The following is a 22827-nucleotide window of genomic DNA, read 5'->3' as shown; positions in this document are numbered from 1 at the left end:
AGTAATACCCTGTAGGGAAACTCTTACACAATCCAGATTCGGATGTCAATTTGGAATGCAGCCTTGGGTCCCCTGGACCAGAGTTTATTTTGTGCTGACCCTGAGGAAATAAATTCTGGAAGGTGCTTCAATTATGCTGATCTCTTATTAATCTCAGCTGGTCGTTCAGCTCCAGCCAATCAGCATCAACTGTCCAGTAATGCAAAGGTTTCACTTCAGTGGTACACTTCTCTTGTTAATAATAACTAAATCTTCAGCCTCACCTGACCAGAAGCCACAGATTCTTTTTTTTTTTTCTGGTTTTGATAATTTATTTCAGAAAGTTCTTCACAAACCATACTTGGCATTGTTGGGCTTCTTCGGGTCTTCCCGCTGTTCTCAGTTCCCCAGGTGTTTTGTGTGTCTGCCTTATGCTATTAATTTTCCTGTGGTCTTGTTGGTCAGATCCACTGAGGCAAATGCAAGTGTCTTTCCTTGCTTCAGAATATGTGCTGTGATCACTATTTCTTCTCCTATCTTAGCAGGTGACATGTACGTTATGTTCATGTCCACACTGACTCCGGGTGCTCCTCTTTCTGTGCACATTAGAGCCATGGTCGAGATGCTGTCCACTAAGGTTGCTGTCAAGCCTCCATGGAGCGTACCCAGCTTATTAGTATGCTGCTCGTCCACCTTCATCTCACAGATTAGTTTTTCAGGAGCAGCCGAGACAAGCGTCACCTTTTCCAAAACTCTATCAAAACCGGGAACTTTGAACATAACCTTCATCACTTCTCGTAGGTTCTGGATCATGCTGCTCATCGTGGACGCAAAGCAAGAGTCTGGGCTCTGCGAGAATGAACTCTGGAAGAGACGTTTGTGAGAGGACAAGGGTGTGGAAGGTCAAGTCTGCAAGCCCGGCTGGTGTCACGTCGTGCTCGGGAGAAAGGATCGCGCGCCCCGGTCGCCCTGGTCCTAGATGATCACGGGTAACCTTCACTCTTTCGAAGCCACAGATTCTTAGTTCAAATATTTCACATAAATGGCCCCGATAGAATCTTTGCTTCCCCTCGAAACTTCATGAGCCAGGCCCCCATTGTTTGCATTTCTCTCAGTATTATCTTCCAACTTCCCACAAAACAGTTAAGACCCAGGCACTCGAGGGTTTCCCTGGCCCAAAGTTCCAAATGCTTCCACAATCTCTATAAAAAAGATGTGGCCAGGTCTGTTGCAGCAGTACCCCATGTTCCTGGTTCCAATTTCTGCCCCAGTGTGCTTTTCTATTTTCATGCTAAAGCTAACTTGGGGAGGAAAGGGTGTATTTCATCTTACATCTCAGGCCACAGCCCGTCACTGAGGGCAATCAGAGGAGGAACTGAAGCAGAGACCATGGAAGTTTGTATTCCATGGTTTGATAAGTCTGCTTTCTTATACAACCCAGGACTACATGCCACCCATAGCTATCTCAATTAAAAAAATAAAAATAAAAAAGCCTCACTGGCTCATGAAGGGGATTGATGCATGTTAGGACAAACACTTGAATCTAAGATTAATGTGACACATTGTGTCTTCCAAAGAAGATCCAAGATAATATCTCCTATGACATTTTTATACCCTCCCTTCCCCCAAATTGAGAGGTATTGTATGTGCTTGCTTGCAGTGCTGAGATGCAAGCTATGATTCCATTTGTGCCAGGTAAGTGCTCCCAGCTGGAGAAGTAGGCTTTGAGGACCCTCAAATGGGGGGGTGGGTTAGACAAGGTGTATTGTGACTTGTAAGGCTAACCTATGGGAGACAGTAAACCTGGAGGTCGTCTTTGGAATGGGTATGCTTAGAGGTCAGCCACTGTGATGTGAGGAAGACCACACATCCGTCAGAGGCCACATAGAGGCTCTAGCTAGCAACCTCAACTGGGTCCCAGCCATTAACCCCTTCAGCCACAGGACATATAAGAACATGGTCATTCCGAAGACTCTAGCTCTAGGGCAGAACGTATCACCTCCATGTCCCTACATCTTACGAATCGGAGACCCAGAGATCTCATTTCTATCGTTCCCATCGTGCATTAGAGAATTCATTTTTGTTTATTTTGTGGGTTGACTTCTTTTGCTGTATTATTGTCTTTTGAGACAGAGTCTTATTATATGTTGAGACATAGTCCAAGGATGAAGCTGTGTGAGATTTCTGAGAGCTTGTGAGAAAACTTCAAGAAAACAGAGTCTTGTGACTTCTGTGCCTTCTAAACAAGGGTTTGTTCTAGGAATATGCTTTTGTGCCCCTCCCAGGTATAATAAATAGAAGTTTGCTATGGAATGTTGGGAGCTATTAAGACACTATTGTCCTGATCTCTGAATTGGGCCTCTCCCCCTGAGAAGATAAGGGGGTCAAAAGCAGGCCACCGACACACCACTCCGAGAACAACCACAGATTGTTCCAGCCCTAAGTCAACGCCGGATGTCGTGACCTTAAGATGTACTCTGATACTGCCAAATTCCTGCTTCCGCGTGTAACTGCCTAAAGAATGTGCAATTCTATTGCCCCACCCTTCCTGCTGAAAGGCACTTCCCCTTTTGCTTGTGCATTTAAACCTTGGGCCTGGCTAATACAGTGGAACTTTGATGTTACTCAGAATGTTTCTGTGTCATTATTTGCACAAGGCCCTCGTCTCTCTCTACTCCCCAATTTGGTTCTTAGGAGAAGGTCCCCTTGAGACCCTCAAATAACTGGACCTGCCAGACGGGTCAGTGGAATACCCGTTCCTACTACTTGTGTTGTTCAAAAAATGTTTGCATGCACAAGTTGTCCCTGTGGCCATATATAGTTTAAACTCACATGAGCTTTGCTCATATGACCTTGATAACCCTCAGAATATAAATTGCCTGATGTTTTAAATAAAGTTGATATCCAGATGTATCTGCCAACTAGAGCAGTAACACTAGCTGTTCTGGAACTTGCCATGCAGACCAGTCAAGCCACAGACTTGTGGAGATGTTCCCACCATTGCCTCTTGAGTGCTGAGATGACGCTGTGCACCATCGTGTGTTTGGGTTTTTGGTTTTTGGTTTGTTTTTTTTTTTTTCATTTGTATGGTGAGTGTATATATGTGTATGAGTGTTCACATATGCATGTGCACATCCAAGCAATTCCATGAATGTGCATGTGGGTGCCCATAGCCATCAGCATCTTCCTGAATCACAGTCCACTTTATTTATTGAAGTAAGTCCCCTATGGAACTCAGGGATCACCAGTTCTGGCTAGTCCAACTGTCCAGCTTCCCCAGGGATTCCCTCTGTCAGCGTCCTGGGTTTTGGAGGTACAGGCAAGCTACCAAGTCTACCTGGCTTCTGTGTGGGTTGTGAGCATTCAAACCCCGAGTTTTGTGCTTGCTTGTCAAGTGCTTCATCCACAGATGCATTTCTCTAGCCTCAAAGCAATGTCTTAAGACTTCCTTCTGCACTTTTATCTTTATCAGCATACTCTTACATAGACTGTAACATGATTAAAATAGATACACCTGGTGCTCTCATTGTTGAAATAAAGAGTGCGTGGGAAGTCAAGAGACTTGCCTGAACCAGTTGTTGCCCCAACACTTGCCCCAACTCAGTTTCCTGAACCTGTGAGGAACCATATTTGAGAAACTGTGCTCTGGGCTCACAGAGATCCTGGTAAAGTTTATCGGCATCAGGTATAGTTTGAGTTTTAAGTTCTACATACATCTGTAAAGCAACCCTCTGGGTAAGGTTCTTCTTAATGTTCTGAGGCACAGCAGTTTCTTTTCAGAATATTTATTATTGGGGGGGGGGTCTTCCAGCATTTCCCTTGATGCCAGCCTCCCTTTTATAGAAAACACACCCTTTACACCCCAGCTTTTCCTAAGATCTCTGCACACTGTGCCTTTGGCATGGAAGGCTCCCTTTCGGGAGGTCAAGGGTCATCACCCTCTGGCCACTACTACCAATGAAGAGCTCTAGATGCCCTTCTCCCTCCAGCCCCACCTCACCCTACCCCCACCCAACCCTAACTCTACCCCCCCACACACACCCCCTTCCCCCACTATCTGTTGCTGATGTTGCGTTTGAGGTAATCTGAGTATTGTGTCAGGAGAAATCTTTGAGCGGTGCTGCTATAGAAGATTCTGGAAGGGATTCCGTTCAGAATTATTGCCTGGAACAGAAAAATGTGTATCTGTGAGAAGAGCAGAGCAAAGACATGTCAGACAGTCTGGGGTCAGTCGTTTAGGGATTGTTTTCCCAGACTACTATGGGCAGTTCAAGTATAGTTCTAATGTTTAAGGTCTTGTGATATTTTACAAAGGTGAACTTCTTAGAGGCCCAAGTTGTCACTTTAAGTGCCCTTTGGCCATCCTGATCATTCTGAAATACATGTTAAATCAAGAGAACTCACTCTGTGTCACCCCCCTCGCTATACCTCATTTTTTGCCCTCTGGGTCATTTGCTATTCCTTCCTGAAGCCCCATTTCCAAGGTACCTTTTTATTCTTCTTACCATGCTTTCTTCCCTGTTTATTCGAAAGGGGAAAAAATGATGAACACTTCTTTAGAGGCCCAACTTTACTGAAACACAGAGCCGAGGAAGGCAGGAACTACTACTACATGAAAGATCCAGGTGTTTGTCTTTCCTACCAAAGAATTTCCAGTAACCACTAAGTGGAACCTTTCTAAGTGGAGAAGTGGAATCTTGGGGTTACTTATAGGCTGAGCACATAGGCCTCCACTCTTACTATTTTACCCTGGCTGTACTGCAGCATGCTGGTCCCGTGAGCTTGCTGTGAAAGAAAATGACTGACTGTCCCACTAGCACGGAAGAACCAGCGCCACCCTGCCCAGGACGCCAGCATACAGCCCTCTCTGTCTCCCCTTGCTTCAAAAGAGGTCACCAATTACAATGATTTCATGAGCAAGGCAGCCACAGGTTTCAGCTCCGATCGTGACATATTTCAAGGATTCTTTAACAAACTCATCGGCGGTCTTGGTCATCTTGTTACTGAGGTACTTTGTCATTGGGGTTGAGATAGAATAAGGGGTCAGCACCTGCAGAGAAAAGTAGGATATATGACACACAACCATCTACTGTAGCAAAGGCTGAAGCATGGACACACGTTTCACCATGCATGTCTAGCTCCTTTCTGCCTGTGAAAATGTTTTAAGCTCCTTGATTAAAGGCCCAAAGCTGGCACAAAACTGGAGAAGATGGGATTTGACTGTTCAAGATGAGGCCTTAACTGCTCATCTCAGGGTGCTCAAATGCCCTCCAGAGCATGCAGGGCAATGGCCAGACTCAGGGGAAAAAAAAAAAAAAAAAGGTGCAGGACAAGTTATAGCGGAAGCTCAGGGAGGGCTCTGGGTAAGCTTAGTAGTAGGGTGTGTGCAGGAGGTCCTGGTTCAATTCCCAGAACTGCATACACAAATACGAGGAACTTAAGGGTTAGGGATTTAGCTCAGTGGTAGCAAGGCCCTGGGTTCAGTCCTCAGCTTTGGGAAAAAAAAAAAAAAAAAAAAAAAAGAGGAGGGCTGGAGAGATGGCTCAGTGGTTAAGAGCACTAACTGGCCAGGTGGTGGCGGCGCATGCCTTTAATCCCAGCTCTTGGGAGGCAGAGGCAGGCGGAGTTCAAGGCCAGCCTGGTTTACAAAGTGAGTTCCAGGACAGCCAGGGCTACACAGAGAAACCCTATCTCGAAAAAACAAAAACAAAAAACAAACAAAAAAAAAGAGCACTGACTGCTCTTCCAAAGGTCCCGAGTTCAAATCCCAGCAACCACATGGTGGTTCACAACCATCACTAATGGGATCTGATGCCCTCTTCTGGAGTGTCTGAAGACAGCTATAGTGTACTTACAGATAATAAAATAAATAAATCTTAAAAAAAAAAGAGGAACTCAAAACTGAAGTTCAGACAAACATAATCATTCAGCATAATTATACCCCGAGTATTGAATTGAATAGATTTATGCTAGAAAGTCAATCAACCAGGAGCAGTGGCACATACCTATTATCGTCCTAGGGCTGAGGCAGGAGAATTAAAAGTTCAAGGCCAACTGAGCTGCTAGTAAAACTATGACTCAACAGACAAGTGTATTCACATGCCTTTTAAAATCAGATTTAATTGTGTACCCTATATTAAGTCTGTCGATGCTAAATGCGTGAGGTTCTATGTGTGTTGTTCTAATACACTGAAACAAAGCTGGAGCCACCTCAGCTGGGCTCCCTCTCTGACCTCCAGTTAGGATCATACACATGATCTTTTCTATGGTAGTAAGAAATGTAAACCATCACACCGATGGCACTCTGGGCATCCAGTGCTGTGCTTCGATTCATGTCTAAACATGTTGCAACCTGATGGAGGATTTGAAACCATTATTCTGATGTTGCTGCAGGTGCAGAGACCTTCAAATCTTTATTGAGAGAAACAAAACAAAACAAAATACAACAAACACAACAATAGCAAAAAAAAAAACCCAGAAAAACAGAGCTGTCAAAGGTGCTCTCTTGGGACCCTCATACTACAAAAAGAAATTGACTCTTCTGATCTACACACACACACACACACACACACTCACACACTCACACACACACACTCACACACATACTGACACACACTCACACACACTCACACACACACTCACACACACACACACACTCACACACACACTCACACACACACACACTCACACACACACACGCTCACACACACACACACGTTTGTGCTCTCTCTCTCTCTCTCTCTTTCTCTCCCCACCTCTCTCATTTGCTTACATTCTCTCTCAGGTATAATAAAATTCTTTGAGAAAATCCATTTTAGCTCTCCTGGTTTCATCACATCTCATTTGTAATTATGTTGCTTTATAACTAAATCTAATTACTTGCCAGCTGGTCTACTTGATCTGGTTCTTACATAAATGAATGCTGTGATTCAAATGCCTAACACTCTCCCTGCCTCCAGGATCTCAAAGGGTTACCCTTTGAGAAAAATTCCCAAACCTAGCGGAAAATGATAATAATGTTTTCATTTTTATAGTTAAACTTTGGTGGAGAAAACACCGTTGTGACCAAAATAGGGGCTCAGTAAATATTTTATTATTAGATATTATATGGTAACCTAAAAAGTAAGGTGATAATAAAGGCCCATTTCATGGATGGAAAAACTGAGGCTCACAGATTAAGCAAAATACCTACCCAATATTGCTTGTGTGATGCCACAGAACTGGGATGAAATTCGTAACCAAGGGAGCAAGAGTCAATTCAGTTGATAAGTCCTTGACATTCAGTTGGTAATGAGTGACCTTGTCGAAAGAGCAAGGTTGTCTTCAGACTCTCCTTTCACATGCACACACACATACCTGCTCATACATGGACCTACACACACACACACACACACACACACTCACACACACACACTCACACACACACACACACACACACACACAATTTCAAGTAGGCCCATTCCATCTCTAATAGTGCCTCCTTCCCAGACTGTACAATTAAAGCAGGCACATGTAAATCATTGCCACTCAGATTGTCCCATTGCTCAGCCCAGGGGAGGCAGTAACAACCTGTTTCAGTTAGTTCAAGCAGTCTCCACATAATGACCCTGTTCCTCCTCCCACCATCTAAGACCAGAGTGTTGGGGTGCCCATAACCCCTCACAGGTCAACCCCTCTAGGGACGATCTCTTTCCCTCCCCTCATCCCAGCCGAGGTCAAATGCTTCCTTTTGCTACTTCTCCACATATCAGAGAGGAAACAATATCAGACCAACCCTCGTTGTCTATTTTAGTACAGCACCATGCAGCAAAGGGTCCACAGCATTCCTCCCCCCCCCCCCCCAATATCTCATGTAGCTCGGGCTAGCCTTAAACTTGCTGTGTAGTAAGGCTCACCATGAGTGCCTGATCTTCCTGCCTCCATATATCATGTTTTAAGATCACAGGCATGTACCACCACATCCATTTTTTTAGAACTATTTATTTTATGTATTTAAGTACACTATAGCTATCTTCAGACATACCAGAAGAGGGCATCGGGCCCCATTACATCACCATGGGGCTGCTGGGAATTGAACTTAGTACCTCTGGAAGAATAGTCAGTGCTCTTAACCACTGAGCCATCTCTGCAGCCACCCCACCACATCCATTTTTTATTCAGTACTGTGGATGAAACTCAGAGTTTCTGTGTGCTAGGCAAGCATTCTACCAGTTGAGCTACATGATGCAAGCCCTTCACATGTTTTTTGAGCAACCACATCCATACTCACTTCCCCTCTCCATCCAACACCCAGAATGGAAGGAAACCACCGGAAATCTCAGCAGCAGGAGGGATTGTGGAGGCAACAGTTGGCCTGGTCTTGGTCAGGGGAACCCAATAGCCCAGTCCAGTCCATCTTCGCATGCACAACCTGTTTTGCAAGAGATGATGGACTACCACCCACCTAACTCAAGGTCCCCACTTGCGAGGGCCCATGATTGTTCACCTCACCTGAATAATGATTCCTTTATCTCTGTATTCCACACTCAGAGCCTTGGAAAATGTGTACACAAAAGCCTGCAGTGAGAGAAAAAAACACTCAGGGTCCTGGAGCTTGCTTCCTCCTGCCTTATAGACAGCTCCCTCAGGTTCCTGCTAGTATCACAGTCACTACCTGCTTGGAAGAAGAAGGAAGAGACTTGGGTAACTTGTCACTCACCTTGGAAGCTGAGTACAGGCTGTAAAGAGGCCAGGGACGAAGGGCTGCGCCTGAAGAAATATTCAAGATGAGGCCTTTCCTCCTGAAAGACATAGGTGCAAAGGCTGCACTCCATTGCACAGCAAAGACACCCGAGGGCTGGAGCTGTCAGAACCCACCCTCTGGATTTCTGTGGCTCATGAAATGCAAGGGAAACATTCCCCAAAGCCTAAAGAGGACACTGTGTGGTGATGTCACTCTGTAGTCTTGTGGCATAAAGGGCTTGGTACTCCAAACAGGAAAATGGTCTCCCTGCCAAGCTACAAAAAAAAAAAAAAAAAAAAAGGCAAATTGGCTCAGACAAGAGGAAAGGAGGAAGGGATTCTTGGTCTCAGTGGAACCACATGTCCTGGGTCCCTTTGGACTCACAGGGATAACCTGTCACAGCAAGGACATGTGTCACATAGTGCAAGCCATCCTAGATACAATGTGTTCACTCTGGCACCCCTATGCTCTTCAGGGCTCTTACTGACATCTTTTGAAATTCAATTTTTTTTATTCATTTCATTTTTTGAAACATATCTACGTTGCTATATGGCCAAGGCTAGCCGCAGCAGTCTTACTATGGAACCCAGACTGATCTTGAATTTGTGGTGATCCTCCTGCCTCAGCCTCTCAGTTACTGGGAGAAATTATCTTTAATCTTCCCAGTTAGATGCCCAGAGTTGGGTAGCAAGAAACTGCAAATTAGAATACAAAGCTACCCCCTTACTACTCTAGAAAAATTAAACTATCAACTATTTGCTCTTAATGAGTAACAGGTGATGAAGACCAGCCCCTAACAGTTGTTGTAATAAGGTGACCCAAATGTGGACGATTGGATAGACAAAGAGGGGCAGTTACTAGGGAAACAGAGGACTCATTCTGACAGAAGATGGAATTCACAATAAAAAAGGACATGGTCTTGGTCTGAGGCCAACTTGCTTCTTTTGTATTCAGCATGAGTTAATTTTCTTTTAAAGCCCATGTGTTTTGAAATGGCTGCTCTTAATCTCCCTTTAAAACATGTAACATTGACCTTCACATATGCACATGGGAAGAACTGGCTTGGCCCAGAATGATCTCTTTTTCTCCAATAATCACAGTGTTTTGTCTTCACAGGTTTTAACCATCAACTAAATCAGCAACTTGATGAACCCTCCACTACTAAGTCCCCAAGCAAGATGACTGCTAAGGCAGGACAGCCACATTGCTCCACACTGCTTCTGGGAAAGGCCTTACCTTGACTCCATGTGTTTGAGAACAAGCTGTGTCATCTAGAAGAAAAGGCCAAGGTTAGACCTTGACAAAGCAACTAAGTAGCAATGAGCAGGGCCCTTGGAAGAAGTTGGAGAAGCTTAATCTTTCTAGGTGACCTTAAAAATTGCTGACAAACCTTGGAGGCCATTCTGGCAACCTGAGAATCTGGCTAGAAGCCGCAGCAAGCAACCTAAACAGATGACAAATTGTCCATCAGCCTCTGACTTCTTCCCTGTGAAGCCTTCCTGGGACACAAGGGCACTAGAATCAGAAGCCTTGGCTTAAGGTGGCAGGATCTATTACAGGGGTGAAGCCATCGCATGAAGTATGAAGTATGCCAGCCATGGCATCCTTCCCACCATGAGGTGGAACTGAGAACTAGCAGGGACACTGAATGAGAATATAACATCTCAGTTCAGCCTACTCGGGGCAGGTCTGCAAAAGGAGGCAAAAGGAAGCAAGGAAACCAAGAGCCACAGAGGCAATGTGTCCCGGTTTCTGTGTTGCCCAGGGTCCCTGCAGCAGCTTCTAGAGACTCTCCTGCCACTGAACCATCACATGCACCAGGCCTCTCTGCCAGGCCCATAGAGTCTCTAGAGGTCTTCCTATGGCTGGGAGCAGGGGGAGACTGTAGTGAGGAAGACTCACACCTCTGTAAAAACTGCCTCTGCCTCTGAGGGAAAAGAGAGAAGGATGAGAGGTTAGACTGCGTGGTACGCTCTCCAGGGCACCACTTTCATCTTGTTGGACACACTTGATCATCCTCAATGTCTCCCACGGGAGCTCTCTTGACTACTGGGCAAACTATCTGCTATGCAGACAGCACTGTGCAGCATCAGTCCCTTCCCCAAAGTTTCCAGTATTTAGCGTCTGTGGTGGTTAATCTTCATCCTCAGTTTAACAGGCTCTGAAGCCACCTAAATATCCATATCTGGGTACATCTATGAGTGTTTCCAGAAATGTGTAACTGAGAAAGGCAGACCCTGAGAATGTGGCACCATCCCCCCGGCTGGAGTCCTGAACTGAATAAAAAGGAGAGAGGGAACCTAGACACCAGCACTCCTCTCTTTCTGCCCCTTACTTTGGACACAACATGACCAGCTGTGTCACGCTCCCTCCATGCTGCTTTCCTGGGACTAATGCACTGTGCCCTCCTCCACCACCATAATGGATGACAGCCAAAGGAATCCTTCCTTCTGTCAAGTTGCTTCTATTGTGTGTGTGTGTGTGTGTGTGTATGTGTGTGTGCATGTTATGTGTGTGCATGTGTGTATGCATGTGTGTGCATATGTGTATGTATGTGTGTATATGTGTGTGTAGGTATGTGTGCATGTGTGTATGTGTATGTATGTGTGTAAGTGTATGTGTGTATGTGTGTGCACATGTGTATATATGTGTGCATGTATGTATTTGTATACATGCATGTATGTGTGTCTATGTGTATATGTGTGTGTGTGGATGTGTGGATGTTTGTGCATGTGTTGATATGTGTGTGTGCACGTGTGCATATGTGTATGTGTGTGTGTGTGTATGTGTGTGTGTGTGGATATGTATGGGTCGGTGGGTGTGGATGTGTGTGTGTGCACATGTGTATATGTTTATTGTGTGTGTGTGTATGTGTGTGTATGTGTGTGTGCACATGTATGTGTATAGGTGTGTGTGGATGTGTGTGTCTGTATGTATATATGTGTGAGTGTTTGCTCATATACACAGAAACCAGAGGACACCAGGAGTCTTCCTTATCTTTCTTCACCTTATTCCCTTAAAACAAGGCCTCTCCCTGAACCAAGAGCCCACTTGTTTTTTGCTAGGTTGGAGGCCAGAAGGCACCAGAAACCCTGTCCCTGCTCCCTGGCACTGCAGTTACAGCCACACTCAACCTTTTTATGTGGGTGCTAGGGATCCAAACATGGGTCTTACCTGCCAAGTCCCCCATTTGCACAGTAACAAGAAAATTAACTCTAAAGTCAACTCTCCCACCTTCCTAGTCCCTCAAACTTTCTCTCCTACTTCTGCCCTTGACCAGCAAGAGCATGTGCTTGCCTGTACACACTGCTGCCAGACAACACCCTTGAAATCACTAAGAGTTGTGGGTCATGCTTCCCGCCAGCCAGGCTAACGAGTGCATGGTATATTTAGAAGCTGACTTTTCATTTATTTTCTTTGTTGCATAGGGAGTTTAGTGTCTATAATAAATAAAACTTTATAAATTCAAATCAAAGCACTTCTGTAGTAAAGGAATCAGAAGGTTATCAAATCCCCTTTGAGGAAATCTAGATGATCAAACAGCCCAAGATTGAAAGATCAATGTCTAAAATAATGTAAAACGATTTTAATGATAAGCTTCAACAACAGTTGACCACATAAACCTTAAAGCCACATCAGATGGGAGCTTTAAAAAGCCACAGATTGCTTAGCATACAAACCCCATGAGCACTCGATAATAACCAAGCAGGAAGCTGTAACATTCCAGTGTGCTGACAGAAAAACAACCAATGATGAACTATTGCCAGGGAGCTTATCCACCTGAAACAACTGCCTGTGGAGAAGGGTGCTAGCCAGCTTCCCCTTTTGATGTTTGAAACCTAGTCCTCCTCAGCCATCTTATGTTCCAGACCCTGAAACTGGACCCACACTCACCCCAGCAACCTGAAATCAGAGTTTCTACCTTGCGGCTCCCTGCAGGTCTATTGACTGCCAAGAGAGATCAGCAAGGCTGCCACATACAGATGTGAACTTCATGGATGAGCTGAGAGACCAGCTGTGGGGTAAGCATAGGCAGAAAGCTCAGAGCTCACTCATTAGCTGCCCAATGTGGTGGAGGATCTATGGGCTCAGAGGAAGGGGAAACATTTTGTTCACACGGAAGCATTAACTCCGCACCATGTCACATGGAACCCGGCTGAGTCCATTCTTAAGCAGTACCAGTTTCTAAACTCTTTCCAGGCGGGAGGCCCTCTTTTTCTTCACACAGAGGTATAAATGGACTAGCTTTGAGGGAATCATGGCATAAATGAGTCTGCAATTGACCCAAAGCAAAGGACTCGACAGCTCAATATACCTGAGACATTGCTTCAGCTAATGCTATTTGCGTGTCTCTATGTAAAGGGAGGGGCCTGGGTGGTCATGCATGGCATGTATGTGAAGTTAGAGGATGATTTCAGGGTCCTCAGAACCTTCTGTCTTTTGTTTGAGACACGCTGAGTTCTCCTTGGCTGGGACTTCACCATGTTTGTCATGCTAGCTGACTCACAAGCTTCAGGAGATCTGCCTGTCTCTGCCTCCTGTCTCACCGTCGCTGGAATTATAGGAACATATCATCATGCCTGGGGTTTGAATTCAAATCCTCATGCCCGCAAGACAACTAACAGAGCCATCTCCCCAGCTTTTCACTCTAACACTCTTATAACAGATGCAGACTTGGAAACTCAGGATGGTTGGATAACGTGTCCTATGCTGTTCAGTTAGTCAGCTGCTGAGCTGAGCTTAGAACATAGCCTCAACAATGGTATGTCTAAGGTACATTCTAAAATCCGGAGTATAAAGCCTGAAACCAGCACAACCTACCATAAGTTTAACTTACAAATTAGACATAAGAGATTAATGACTAATGATAAAATATAACAGTCATAATGATATAGCACAAACACGAGTTAGGTGAATGGGGCCTCTAGTCTCTTCCTTAAAGAAGAGATTGAGACCATGGCTGACCACAGATAACTAAACCACAAATAAGAAGAAATTACTGGGCTGAAGACGTGGCTCAGAGGTTAAGAGGGTGCATTGCTCTTAACAACAGGGGAAAGATAAGGTCCAGCCTGTGCTCAAGAACAGTTTAAATTCAAAGAATGTTTCAGCCTCTGTATTTTAATGAGTTTAGCACACATATTCATCACGTACCTTGACTACGGAGGTAATGTTGCAGTGGATGAGATTCTGCAATAAATAGACACAGTCAGCCCAGTCCTCAAAGAATTACCCCAGGAAGTTGATGCTAACAAAGAATCAAGTGGGCTAAAGCTGAATGCCAGTGGTTCCATCACGTGCTCTTGAACATTCCTACTCCTAGCTGAGACTCAGTGGCATCTGTTCTATGGTCCTACCTATATGTAAGTCTCAGCCTCAGCAGGAGAGTTGCCTTGAAAATTCAGGAAATAATGATATCATAGGCCTCAGCGGAAGATAGATGGTTCCTGGCTTCTGATGATTGGACTGACTTCTGATGAAGCAAAATCAGCATACATACAGTAGAAATCACGCTTCAGATTTTGAATGTGTAGTTTCTCCAGGGCTGGTGGCATGTAGTATAATGCCCTTCTGCCATACTGAACCTTTGACTACATCCCAGTCAGCCTCTATTCCCTGAGAAAAATGCTCCCCTAGTGTGCCATGTGTGGAGCTGGGTTGGCCAGGAGGTTAGATGCATTGAGTAATTTTTTTTTACTTAGGACATTTTCAACTACATATGGGTTTATTGAGAGGAATCTCTTCATCATGGAGGATAAAGTTGAATTTCCAGCTGGAGGAAGAAGGGTGACCTCAGGGGGTCTAGGATGAAAAGGTGAACAGTCAGATATTACAAGAGAGAGGTTCTGGCCTACAGAAGACAGGAAAATAAAGTGCTAGCAGAGCAGGCAAACATTGTGATGACTTAACAACCTGGAACCATGGCTTAGGCTATGTACACAGGTCTCTCTTAAGAGATGCACTTATCAGCCTGGAACTCTCAACTGAATTGGGCTGCAAGCACACCCTGTTCCACAAATTGGAATATAGAACTCTTTAACAAGCCCTTTAACAAGTTCCATGCAGGTATGCTCCAAGATATAATTAGGATGCAGAAGTCAGTTATGGATGCATGCACAGTAAAATCAGTCCTCTGGGTGAAGGTTTGGAGAAAAGGCACTATTTGCCATCTTCTATCTATGTATAATCAAACATGAATATGATTAAAATCAGATGCATCATGGGAAAAGTATATCCAGTGAGCAAAGGTAGACATTGTTGAAGCCTGTTGATCAAAACTGAGAATTGCCTGGGTGATACCCCTTAGAAACTACCTCCTCTTCTTCCTAGCCCCATAAACAAAAACCCCAAACATGACTGGTCTGGAGTACTCCAACTCAAGGTGCTGGCCATATGATCTGCACTGTCTATTTTCTTCTCAAGAAGTTCTTGCCAGTTTGCAATCTGTTTGTACTTCTTCAGTTGGTGTGTGTGTATGCATGTGTGTCTTTGAACAAGAAACCAAGAACCTAAAAACACCTGGTCCAGACAGTAACTCCCTCACGAATACAAGAATCATCACGTGGAAAGAGGGAAAGAGGAAGGCACAGACAGGAACCCAAACACAGACACAAAGAGAAGCATGATAATGGAAGCTGCTGAAGAGAAGGACAACCTTGAAATAGAAAGTGTGAAACAGAGATCACACTTGGAGAGGGGTGTGTGGTAGGACTGAGAATCAATGACCTGGTGTTCTCGTGAGTTTTAACGATCAACATCACACAGTCAAGAGTCACCTGATAAAGGAGTCTCAATTGAGGACTGAACAGGTCGGATGGGCCTGTGGGCATATCTGTATGTATTGCCTTGACCATGGTGGATGTAGGAAGGACTCAGCACATGACAGGTGGAACTATCTCTAGGCAGGTGGTCCTGGGATATGTAAGAAAGCTAGCCAAACATGAGCCTGTTAGCAAGCCAGCAAGCAGCATTCCTCTAAGATTTCAAAGCCTTGCCCTGACTTCCCTTAATGATTGAGCCTGGAAGTACAAGCCAAATAAACCCATCTCACACACAAGTTGCTTTTGGTCAGAGTGTTTTACTACAGCAACAGAAAGGAAACTAGGCCAGCTGGCATCATAGGCCAAGCAGCAGACACAGGGCTTAAATGGACCAGAGGGACACCTGCTCAACTGAGGCATGGAAGCATGAAGCCTGCTCAGATTGAGGCAACCCCCCCCCCACACACACACACACATACACACCCCTCAAAGATCGGGACTATGGAAAGGGTCATAAGCAAGCGCCTTCAATGGCTGTTCAATACATTAAAAAAAAAATTCTTCAGTTTGAGTCTGACCTCTCTGAACTTTCAGAGCCTCCAGCCACAGAGTCTAGGCCATATGCAGTGAGCCCTGGGCATCCACAGGCTCCACACACTTGGATTCAACTAACTATGGATTAAAAACCTTCAAAAACCATACCTCCCTGTGGTGCTACTGGCTGCTGCTGGTGGGGAGTGTCATTTCTTTTTTTCAGTAATGTAGCCACTGATAAATTACCCATGCCCTAGGAAGTGGCAGTCCACCCTAAAGGGCTGTTCATGCAAGCAATCCTAATAAAACTCAGTAGTTCATTTAAAAGAGAAGAATAAGATATGACAATGTCTTCTGGGTATAACATGGCCATCAAACTCAGGAACCCACAGCAGTGGTTGCCTGTACAACATGAAGCCAACCAAGTTTGTAGCATGGAGTGTTAAGGGCTAATGAGCCCCCAGTGCAAGATGAGGAGTTATTGACAGCCGATGGCTTCTGGTAGAGGGAGAATTGGCTTTTTTAAAAGAAGGTAGTCCTGTTAGGTCAATCACATTCCAATAGTGGTCTGTGAGCACAAATTGGATTCTGTGTTATTTTAAAAAGAAGAAGAGGAAGAGGAGGAGGAGGAAGAGGAAGAAGAGGAGAAAGAAGATAAAGACGAAGAAGAAGACACAGAGTTGGAAAGGGATGGGAGTTGTTAGATGTATCTAGGAGAACTTAAGAAGGAGAAAGTGAATATTTCTCAAGAAATAATAAAAATATTAAAACATTTGAAGACATAAAAGTAGGAGGGAGATTTACTGGGAAGAAGGCTCCAGACAGAGTAAGAAGGACTACGAGAGGAACAGAGACACACAGATACATTTAAGAAGTTGTCAAATGGCAAACTTTAAAGTTAGAGTAAAACTTAAAATTTTCAAAGAAAAAATTAGTTACTAAAATATACTCACTTGATTTAACTTTTTTTTTCCAAAAATAATCACAACTGAACTGAACAAGTACTGACTTGCTCTGTCTTTATTCTATAAACACTATAGCTTAACAACTGTTCTCACACATTTATATCATATTAGAGATAAGTCACCTGGAGAAAAATATGTACAGCCTGGCAGTGAGCATGATGCCATTTTATCAGGAACCTGAAGGTTCATGGGCTTCTGTATCTAAGGCGAGTTAATCCCCCAGATATTGATTGATATGTAAACCTCCCTCTCACTGAAAGTTGGCTACATCTTATCACCTAGGAAGGAAGATAAAGATGGCTGCTCCAGTGATACTGAAGTCATAAATTTGTTGGGTGGAGCACAGATTCCTAGAAGAAAGGTATCATGGTTAGGAAGTGTTTGATGGACAGAGAAGAGCAGAGATTAAAAGGTACACATTTGACTGTGTGTCAAGTTCAGAGGTGAAAAGAAAGATATCCCGATGGTCACCATGCAGCAGAGTCTGGCCTGACCCAATTCCCATCTCCTCCATCTCCCCACCCCCACCCCCAGCTCTGGCAGTCAAGCCAGGGTTCCTATCTGGCTGAGAGACAAGCAGATAGAAAGGGCAGAGGCTCACCTGGCTCTCACCCGGAGTGCTCAGGAAATGGCTTGGGAAAATGCTGGGAAGCATTCCAACGTTGTTGACTGGCAGAAAGAGTCAAAGCAAAGGATATGAGAGCAGGTAGGAAATCTTCCTACAGAAACACATACAAATTGATATCTAACACGAGTGCTCATAGCAATATGACTCAATAGCAAAGAAAATGGCTGCAAGCTAGGGAGAAGACCTAGTCTCTACAGTGTCTATAACACAAAATGGGAACCTAAGTCTGATCCCCAGTACCTATATGAAAACAAAAAAGAAGGGAGAGAGGAACGGAGGGACAGAGGCAAGCAAGCTGGGGGCTGGAGAGCTGGCTCATTGATTAAGAGAGCTTGCTGCTCTTGCAGAGGACCAGAATTCAGTTCCCAGCACCCACACTGGGTGGCTCACAAACACATGGCAGTGCACATCTACAATCTTAGCACTGCTGGAGCTCACTGGACAGTGAGCCTAGCAGAATCAGTGCGCTCCAGTTCCAGTGAAAGATCCTGGCTCAAAATATAACATGGAAAGTAACAGAAGACACCTGACATTGGACACTGGCCTCCACAAGTGTGAGCACATGCGCGCACACACCCACACCCACATGCACATGCACACGCACACACGCATACATTGGCTATTTAGAATTTAAAGACATTAAGAAACTACATTTGTGGGGCTGGCGAGATGACTCTGTGGGTAAGAGCACTGACTGCTCTTCCAAAGGTCCTGAGTTCGAGTCCCAGCAACCATATGGTGACTCACAACTACCCATAATGAGATTAGAGGCCCTCTTCTGGAAACAACTATAGTGTACTTATTTATAATAATAAATAAATCTTTGGGCCGGAGGGAGCAGGGACTGAGTGAGTGGGGCTGACCAAAGCAGGCGGGGTCCACCAGAGTGAGCAGAAATCCTTAGTGGAATTCCCAACAACCACATGAAGGCCCACAACCATCTGTACAGCTACAGTGTGCTCATATACATAAAATAAATAAATAAATCTTTAAAAAAAGAAAACGAAACAACATTTGTGACGTAAGGATTTTTAACTATGCGCCTGAGGATAACCCTAAACTTCTGATCCTCCTTCCCCCACTTCTGAGTGCTTGGATGACGGTGTGTACCAACATGCTTGGTTTGTAAGACGCTGGGGATGGACAAGCCCTCCACCAGGCAAGCAGCACTCTAGCTCTGTGTTTCTAGTTTAATGCTACAAAACAGTACGCAGATGCAATCCCAGTTTTGAACATCCCCGTTCATACCTGTAAGGAGAGGCACCAAAATGCTGTCACAAGTTTGGGGGGACTTTAAAAATTTATCCTCTGTGTGGTTTATCCATCCTTTCCAATTTTTCCAAAAATGATATATTTTTATGGTTTTTCTTGTGAAAAATGTAATTATGGCTTAAATTTATGGGAACTTTAAAATTCAAATCTTACTTTCTTCTGTTAATGCTGACAGTGTGCCCTGCATGCGATTGCAAGATGTCTTGTCTATAAATACAGAAAAGCATCTTGATTTTTGAGTAAGAAGTGGGTCCTTTTTTTTTTTCTGTCTGTGAGTGTGTATGAGTAAATGTTCGTGTGGTGTTCAGAGAACAACCTGAAACATTCAGTTCTTGCTTTTCTCCATATGGATCCAAGGGATTGAACTCAGGTCATCAGACTTGGTGACAAGTATCTATGCACCAGCCCACTCCCAAAAGGGCCTTCACTATTCACTTTAATACTACAATATAGTTGCAGGTTGTATATAAACTGTCACAAAATAAAATGTCACTGGTGATTATCATACTTACATGCAACATCAATATTTGAATTTTTAATTCACTCACCTAAAATTCCTATTTCTAAGCCTTCAAGTTGTCCTTTAATATGGTCATAGATGTCTTCTCTGGCAAAATCTGCTTGTACAATCTTCACACGGCTTCCAGTGGTCCTCTCTGCGTGAGAGATGACAGATATTTCTAGCAAGCTGGAGTACAATCAGCCCTCTTGACCCTGAAGTTCCCAGCATTAAAAGTAGATTTTGCAAGACTGGAGAGATGGTTCATCAGCTAAGAGTGCTTTCGGCTCTAAAGGAAGATCTGAGGTCAGTTCCCAATACCCATGCCATGTTCTCATGACTCTTGTCACTCCAGCTGCAGGGTGACAGCATCTTCAGGCATCTTCAGGCACCTGAACACATGTGTGCATTCCCACACAGATACACACACAGACACACACTGAAAATAACAAAACAGTTTTAGAAAGAGTTGGGATTGTGCTCCCCAAAGTCATTTCAAAATCATTGGGAATCTTGTTAGACTCATAGATTTCTGTCTCTTAGACACACTGGGATGAGCTAGACTGGTCTGTACAAGTCACCAGGTGATTGACACATACACAAGTGTGAGCCCCTGGAAGAAGGCTATCAACACTAGTCCGATGCACTCACACCTCAGGACACTCAGATCCCTTAAGCACAGACGCAAGGATCCTTTGGAGGTGTCCTCTACATCCTCCCTACATGACAGCTTGCCTCTCTATAACCCTGAGGGGACAGACATTCTTCCCATTTTCCAGAGCAGCAAATTGAGGATCAGAGCAGCTGACTAACCCGTGCAAGGGAACCTATCCTTCAATCCTAACATGTTTAGCGCCTTATCGACTGTTTTGTGCTGACTTGCCCAGTGAAGGCATTTGTAGGCAGCAGTAACAGCTACAGGTAGAGCACTCCAGTCTCCCTGAGAAATGCCTTAGCTTTGTGTCTAGACTCAGTTCCTCTGGATCAAGCAGTCATAACACACAGCTTAACAGTTGGGGATTCTTTAATGTAAAAGACATGACTTGCTTTCCAATAACCTGATAAAAAGCACATTTAACATTATGAGGGAAATGCTCAGGGATGTCTGGTCCTAATCAGAGGGGTTTCTACAATCCAGCTACAGAACAAAAGCCAAATTCATCAGTTCAAGGGCATCAGACCTCCACAGTTTGGCTGCATAACCCCCACCCCCACAACCATTTTCTATTCTGAACCTCCCCCAAAGAAACAAGGCTGGCCCAGAGCAGCCTGATATGGCTTTAAAGGTCTTCATAACTAAAGATTCATGTCTTTGCATTGATAACTGGCTAGTTATTAACTTAATAATTATTAAAAGTTAAATACCTAAAAATAAGCATTATGGTCTTTTTTACTAAAATAATCTAAACTATTTAAACTAACAAAACATTATCTGCAAAAGATGTCTTTTATGGTATGAGGCTATGCCAGGCACTGGCAAATACAGAAGTGGATGCTCACAGTCATCTATAGGATGGAGCACATGGCCCCCAATGGAGGAGCTAGAGAAAGTACCCAAGGAGCTGAAGGGATCTGCAACCCTATAGGTAGAACAACAATATGAACTAACCAGTACCCCCAGAGCTCATGTCTCTAGCTGCATATGTAGCAGAAGATGGCCTAGTCGGCCATCATTGGGAAGAGAGACCCCTAGGTCTTGCAAACTTTATATGCCTCAGTACAGGGGAATGCCAGGGCCAAAAAGTAGGAGTGGGTGGGTAGGGGATCAGGGGGTGGGGAGGGTATAGAGAACTTTCGGGATAACATTTGAAATGTAAATAAAGAAAATATCTAATAAAATAAAATTTTTTTAAACAAGATGTCTTTTAGGGTTGTGTTATGTATAACCTTTGTGACTGTATATGGCAGCCCTGAGTCATGTCTTTTTCTTTTTCCTTAATTATTTACTTTTAATTTCATGTGCACTGGTGTTCTACTTGCATGTATGCCTGTATAAGGGTGTTGCATTCCCTGGAACTGGAATGACATACAGTTGTAAACTGCCATGTAGGGGGTGCTGGGAATTGAACCCAAATCCTCTAGAAGAGCAACCAGTGCTCTCAACCACTGAGCCATCTCTCCAGCCCCATCTTTTTCTTTTTGAATCTGATGACTATCAGTTAGCATTCTCTCACCTTGTACAAGGAGCAGAACATGCACACAAAAAAGTGGCCTGGTTTCTGGCTTTGAAGGAAGGGACAGAAGCCAAGGGATCTGGCTGAACAGGGCTGATTCTAAGGGTGAAAACCCAGAGAAAATGGCCCTCCTGTGCCTGAGTCTCTTTCCGAGTCACTCAGGCTACAGAACCCAGAGTAAGTGACAGCCTATGCCTCACACTTTGGCCTTGCCTTTGTACCCTGTGCCCAACAGTGTACAGAGGAGAGAGGACAGAAAACCCAGGCTCCAGGAAGCAGATGTGGCGTGAACAGGAAGGGTAGTGCCATGCTTGGCCAGCTCGGCACACACATCTCCCTCACTCACCAATCTCTTCTGCAACGGTCTGTAGCTTTTCCAGTGTCCGGCTAATAAGTACAACATTGAGTCCATGTCTGGCCAACTGCGGGCAGGAATGGAAAGACCAGAAAGATGGTAAGTGGGGGGGAGGCCTCAGAGTTACATACCTGTTTGCAGTGTGAGTCGTCTCCCCAGAGCTAATATGTGATGGAAGTTCCTGAGCTATGAGTGAAACAGCCATTGTGGGTGAAGCTGAAGCCCACAGTAACAGTCATGCTGTATGTACATTACATAGTCAGAGCCACTTTAAGAAGTCTTCTTATGTGGGCCCGCTATCTGAGAGCTCCTATCTGAAACTGGTGTGAGTCACTGTAACCAACTACAGAGCCTGGGGGATTGTACCTCAGTAGCTGTAAACCTTACATTTTGAGACAGTGAGTAGTCACTGGATTGAGACTTATCAACTATGTTCAACTTGCTGGCCAGCAAGCCCAAAGGGTCTCCCTACCCCTAGCTCTCTAGTGCTGGGTTCACAAGCATGCATAGCATTGCTTAGCATTTTCATGTGCGTTCTGTGATCAAACTCAGGTCCTTATGCTTGCAAGGACTGAGCTATCCCTCAACCATTGCTGGGAGAACATCAGGGTAGCAGGGCTTACCTGTAATGCCTGGCTACCTGGCACTTTGAGCTCTGATTATCTTCTGACAAAGCATCCCAAAGAGCTACAGACCCAGAGACTCAAGATGCATGTCAGAGACTATCAGACTCCTGTTTGTGGATGTTCTCACTAATAATACACATGCATTTTACAATCTTCCTTGAGTTCCTTCATGGAACTTCCTTCATGGCCCCTGAACCTGTTTGCAAATTCCACAGGGTTAAATTTTACTCCCTGGCAATAAAGTGATTCCTTAGTCATTCAACATGAGCTACTGTTCTCCTTCCTTCTTTTTCCATTTATCTGTGCGTGCAT

At 44.5% G+C, this 22827-nt stretch overlaps 1 protein-coding gene and 1 pseudogene across 1 annotated transcript in view; both read right to left on the bottom strand.

Moving 5' to 3' along the window:
* Positions 1–363: 363 nt before the first annotated feature.
* On the bottom strand, positions 364–919 carry LOC110308673 (acyl-coenzyme A thioesterase 13 pseudogene; annotated as a pseudogene).
* A 3096-nt stretch (positions 920–4015) lies between these two features.
* The window catches only part of Hsd17b3 (hydroxysteroid 17-beta dehydrogenase 3), a 31718-nt gene continuing 12906 nt past the window's right edge, over positions 4016–22827 (bottom strand). Inside the window, exons 3-11 of the mRNA XM_021180785.2 lie at positions 21881–21956; positions 19410–19517; positions 17563–17630; positions 13856–13891; positions 9938–9972; positions 8678–8759; positions 8470–8535; positions 4883–5029; positions 4016–4143 (exon numbers count right to left, since the gene is read on the bottom strand). Of these exons, the coding sequence (XP_021036444.1) occupies positions 4033–4143; positions 4883–5029; positions 8470–8535; positions 8678–8759; positions 9938–9972; positions 13856–13891; positions 17563–17630; positions 19410–19517; positions 21881–21956 (729 nt within the window). The 3' untranslated portion in view covers positions 4016–4032. The remainder of the gene's footprint in view (positions 4144–4882; positions 5030–8469; positions 8536–8677; positions 8760–9937; positions 9973–13855; positions 13892–17562; positions 17631–19409; positions 19518–21880; positions 21957–22827) is intronic.

This window comes from Mus caroli, unplaced genomic scaffold (genome assembly GCF_978045245.1).
Source record: "Mus caroli unplaced genomic scaffold, Mus_caroli_1 scaffold_15, whole genome shotgun sequence".
In the NCBI taxonomy this organism is placed as follows: domain Eukaryota; kingdom Metazoa; phylum Chordata; class Mammalia; order Rodentia; family Muridae; genus Mus; species Mus caroli.
Note: the sequence above shows the minus strand (reverse complement) of the source record. Positions and strands in the feature narration are given on the sequence as shown.